This window comes from Curcuma longa, unplaced genomic scaffold (assembly GCF_044706935.1).
Source record: "Curcuma longa cultivar G26 ecotype Majalengka, Jawa Barat unplaced genomic scaffold, ITB_CL_G26_1.1 contig_16344, whole genome shotgun sequence".
Taxonomy (NCBI): Eukaryota; Viridiplantae; Streptophyta; class Magnoliopsida; order Zingiberales; family Zingiberaceae; genus Curcuma; species Curcuma longa.
The window spans coordinates 4076-9467 of NW_027430330.1; the positions used below are offsets into that span (position 1 = coordinate 4076).

Below are 5392 nucleotides of genomic sequence, written 5' to 3' on the forward strand. Positions count from 1 at the left end.
TCCCACTGAACTTATGATATACACAATCATCTACTACATTCACCTCAAAATCAAATGAGATGATAATTTGATGAAATTTATGATACCATTGATGAGAAGCCTGCTTTAATCCATAGATGGATTTCTTAAGTTTGCAAAACATACTCTTTGGATCTCTCGATACAAAGTGTTCTGGTTGCACCATATAGATTGTTTCCTCAATGTCTCCATTGAGAAAAGTTGTCTTGACATCCATCTGATGGAGTTCCATATCAAAGTGTGCGACAAGTGCCATGATCGTCCTAAAAGAGTCCTTTGTTGAAACTGGAGAAAAGGTCTCCTTAAAGTCAATCCCATATTTTTGAGTATAACCTTTAGCTACAAGACATGCTTTATACCTTTCTACATTACCATTTGAATCCCGTTTGATTTTAAAAATCCACTTACAACCAATGGGTTTCACACCTTCTGGTAATAAGACAAGTTCCCAAACTTTGTTGTCTTGCATTGACTTATACTCCTCATTCATTGCCTCGATCCACTTTTCAAAATTTGAATCTTGCATGGCTTGATGAAAGTTGATTGGATCATCCTTCGTCATGCCATTATTTTCCTCATGTTCTTGGAGTAGTATTATATAATCATCTGGAATAGCACTCTTTTTTTCTCTAGTGGACCTACGTAAAGGCACTTGTGTATGCACTAGTTCTTGAGGCTGTAGAGTTTGTTCTTCTGAGGGTTGATTAACAATGTCTTGCTGTTCTTGTATTGCATCCTGATCACTGATAGGAATAAAATCCTGATTATTATCAGAAGCAATCATATAAAGATATACCATTTCCTCTTGAAGAGTAGTGGGAATACATTCCTCCTCAAAGACAATGTCTGCTACTTTATTCTTCCCCCCAAACTCAATATCCTCAAAGAACGTTGCAGTTCATGTCTCAAAGATTGTCTTTACCTTGGGATCATAAAACTTATAGCCCCGTGATCGCTCAGAATATCCAATAAAGTAACTACTTACTGTTCTGGAGTCCAGTTTCTTTTCATGAGGCCTATACGGTCTAGCCTCAGCCGGACATCCCCAAATATGAAAATGTTTTAGACTTGGCTTTCGCCTTGTCCAAAGCTCAAAAGGTGTTTTGGTAGTTGCTTTAGTGGGTACTCGATTTAGAATGTAAGCTGCAGTCTTTAATGCTTCTCCCCAGAGTGACTCTGGTAAAGTTGAATGACTAACCATACTCCTTACCATATCCTTAAGAGTCGATTTCGTCGTTCAGCTACACCATTCATGCTTGGTGAGCCTGCATGGTGTACTGTGGGACGATTCCACACTCCTCTAGGTATTGAGCAAAAGGTCCTGGACGTTGTTCACCTGAACCGTCATATCTACCATAGTATTCGCCACCATGATCAGATCTGACTTTCTTAATTCTTTTGTTGAGTTGATTTTCAACTTCAACCTTAAATGATTTGAAAACATCCAATGTTTGAGCCTTTTCATAAATAAGAAATAAGTATGCATATCTAGAATAATCATCAATGAATGATACAAAATATTGTTGACCATTCCAAGAAGGTGTTGGAAATGGTCCACAAACATCTGTATGTATCAATTCCAATACTTCTGTAGCTCTATATGCACCCTCTTTCTTTCTTTTGGTCTGTTTGCCCTTAATGCATTCAACACAAATGTTTAGGTCTGTAAAATCAATCGAATGTAAAATGTCATCCGATACAAGTCGTTCAACTCTATTTCTAGAGATGTGTCCTAAACGTCTGTGTCATAATGCACCTGAGTTTTCAGTATTAAATTTACGCTTAGTACCACGTGATTCAGCATTAAGGATCTCAATATAAGAAGCATTTATATCAAGCATATATAGATTGTCATAAAGTATAAGTGAACCGGTTCCAACAATATTAGAATTAATAGATAAACTGAACTGATTGTTTCCAAACGAACAACAATAACCTAATTTGTCCAAATTAGAAACAGAAATCAAATTCTGTCTAAATGACGGTACAACAAAAGTATCTATTAAATCTAAATAATAACCAGTGCTTAACAACAATCTAAAATGCCCTATTGCTTCCACTTCTACTGACTTGCCATCACCTACATAAATGCATCTTTCAGCATCATTTGGCTTTCGGTAGCTCAGGCAACCCTGCATAGAAACACTTATGTTAGTAGTAGCACCGGAGTCTAACCACCAAGTGTTTCTAGGTACTGAAGCTAAATTGACTTCAGAACAGACCAAATTTAAAAACACACCCTTTTTCGCACGCCATGCGTGGTACTTAGGACATTCTTTCTTGACATGATCAGGCTTGTTACAGAAGAAACAACCTTTCTTGTCATTATCCTGCTTTTGTTTCTTCACATAAGGACCTTTAGTAGCCTCATTCCTTCTTTTCTTGCCCTTATCTTTAGTGGTGCTTGCCAAATGGGCACTTTCAGCCTTATCTTGCTTCAACCTCTCTTCCTCTTGAACACAGTACGAAATGAGCTCATTAAGAGTCCATTTCTCCTTTTGACAGTTATAACTGATCTGGAACTGACTGAACTGATTTGGAAGAGAAATAAGCACTAAATGCACAAGCATGTCGTCCGACAATTCAAGGTTAAGTGCCTTCAACCTTGATGCAAGGTGGGACATTTCCATGATATATTCCCGAACATTTCCCTTGCCTTTATACTTCATGGAAATCAAGCTTTTCAGAATTGTGCTTGTTTCCGCTTTATCACTTTTGGCAAAGCGCTTCTCAATCTCATCGAGATATTCCTTAGCTTTGGTGACACTATCAGACACCGCACCTCTAAAAGCCTCAGGTATGCCGCGCTTGATGATCATAAGACTCATGCGGTTAGAGCGATCCCACTTCTCATAATTAACCCTCTGTTCAGAGGTACTAGAATCTGTAGGAGTAGTAGGTTGCTCTGTCCTAATCGCAAGATCTAAATCCATGCAGCCAAGAACAATAAGGATGTTCTCTTTCCAATCCTTAAAATTTGTTCCATTAAGGATCGACACTGAACTTAAGTTAGCAGAAATAGTAGCAACATTTGCTGTAAAAAGAACATAAGAATATAACATAAATAACATGCTCATGTCGAATAAATTAATATAAATGGCAAATCCCATCAAAAGATACCTAGTGCAACAATAATATCAAGTCTTTGGACAGTAATATTATTTGCAAGTGGTACTCTTGTTGTAATAATCAAACACTAACAATAATGCATGACAAATAATAAATCTATCTTTGGATCGATTTATTAAATTCATGAAAAATAACAAAAAAACCTTATAAATGTTACGTGTTTATTATCACAAGTAAATGTATAATTTTGTAAATATAAATCTTCCTTTGGGCCGACTAATACTTACATAAATATATACATTTACACTTTATTTAATACCTTAATAATATCTCAATATGTCAAATAAAATTAAATTCAAATATCAGAGGTCACTTTGGCGACATATAATTTAAATTTAATTTAATTTAAAATAATAGATATTAATAAAATCCATACAATCCAATTAAAAATTTAAATCAATATTATAAAATAATTATTTTAATGATTAAATTTATTGTAATTATTAAATTATCCAAATAATTAAATGGATTGTAAAATTTTAAATGGACCCATGGTAAATGGTCCACATGTGGCCCACATATAGTCTAAAATTTGAAATTTCCAAATGAACATGATTTCTTTCCTTCTTGCAAGTGATTAGGATGGTTGGCCAATGATGGGTTTTTTTTTTTTTTATGCCAAAACCCAAAATCCCGTTGCCAAAATGACGCAACTGCTCATCGTTGCCAAAAAACGCAACCGCTGCCTCACCGCTTCTTTCCTAATAAAAAACTTATTCGCTGTGTTTTTTTTTAAAAGGCAATTTCTCGACAGTGATTTCCGACAACGATTTTCGATGATCACTTGTCTCATCATGATCGCTTGTCGTGGGTCACTTATGCCGTCAGAAATCGGCCTGAATTTGGCCGATTTATCCCGTATTTCGACAGTCAAATCCCAAAATCAAATTTCACCATGTCCGATGATGAACAAGCGGATGGAAAAATAGAACAAAACAGTAGGCGTATGAACAACCAAAATAGAATAATTTCTTTAGAATTTGGAATAACCTCGCTCTGATACCATTGTAAGAAAAATGGATAGGGAAATCTTAACACAAAATCCTAAACTCTACTCAATTCTCAAGAAATCACAAGCATAATAATCAGAATTGCGGAAGCATACCAGAACTCATGGTTTGCAGTCGATCTCGAGCAATGATCTTCAATTTATAGATTTTCTTAAGAATCCAGAGAGTTTTGTCGATGGGGTACAAAACTGAAGCGTTGTTCTGTAAACTGGGACCATAACTCTTTTTTATAATTATCCAAATTTGCTTATTTCTAATTTGACCCCTCAACAAATTAGAAATTACACATGTGGTATCCACACTATTATATTCATGACAATTAAATCCTTAAGTCAAATTCTTTAATCATAATTTTGATCACATTAATTTTTGACTTATTTAATTGATGACATTAGACATTTATAATTACAATTATGATCTCAAAATTCTAATATGTGCAATCGTATGGTACAAAGTAATTAAGATGCTTCATCTTCATGCGCATGGAAACTCTTTTCTGAACATTGATTGACTACGATATCCGTAACTTCTTCTCTGTTTCCAGAGACACTTCAATGCTCCCTCTGGAAATGACCCAGTCGCCTTCGACTTGACCTCCATCCTCTTCTGCAACGAAAGATTAAGATCCTGCTTCTCAGAGTGACTTAACACTGGCAGACACCATGTGCCACGGTCCATCTTGAAGCCCAAGGACAACCTTCTGGTGATCTTCGAGGAGCACGGAGGGAAGCCAGAGGACATAAAGATATATCGTGACAGTCAAGAGAGACAACATCTGTACCTTCATCTCAGAAAGCCACTCAGCACGGAGGAAAGCCGCTGACGATGCTCTCAAACTCAAATTAAACATTATATTCATTAGATAACTCGATAGAACTAGACGGCCATCTAAAATATATTATATATGTAGGGGAAGAACTTCATTGAGAAAATTCATGCTAAATCACTAAGAATTCACCAATAAACTAAAAGTATTATAAGCACATCTGGATATCTATTTCTGATGATGAAATTCAAAAAATAGAGGGACCTCACCGCTTAATTTCGAGGCTATGACTGTTTTACATTTGATATTTTTATTTTAGTCCATTATATAAATAAAAATTACTCTCTAATCTCTACACATTAAAGGTTTAGATCATTTTTACTTGGATTTATACATATTTAACAGTCCATAATGCATAATTATTCATATAAAAGCCCATCTTTTAAATTATTTGTTTTATTTTAATTTT

General features: G+C 35.2%; 1 protein-coding gene across 1 annotated transcript; it reads right to left on the reverse strand.

Annotated features, from left to right (window-relative positions):
- Positions 1–2121: 2121 nt before the first annotated feature.
- LOC141816381 (uncharacterized) lies at positions 2122–2966 on the reverse strand. The gene is made up of 2 exons (XM_074704170.1): positions 2258–2966; positions 2122–2150 (listed from the first exon to the last, which is right to left on the reverse strand). Exons 1-2 carry the CDS (start codon positions 2949–2951, stop codon positions 2122–2124), a joined length of 723 nt encoding a protein of 240 aa, XP_074560271.1. The 5' UTR covers positions 2952–2966.
- Positions 2967–5392: the final 2426 nt, after the last annotated feature.

What these genes read in the sequence shown, in the direction of transcription:
- LOC141816381 (XM_074704170.1), bottom strand. Translation starts at nt 2,951, where the DNA reads ATGGATTTAGATCTTGCGATTAGGACAGAGCAACCTACTACTCCTACA. An exon ending in CGCATGGCGTGCGAAAAAGG is followed by an intron (nt 2,151 to 2,257) that starts GTGTGTTTTTAA and finishes GTTTCTATGCAG; the next exon opens with GGTTGCCTGAGCTACCGAAA.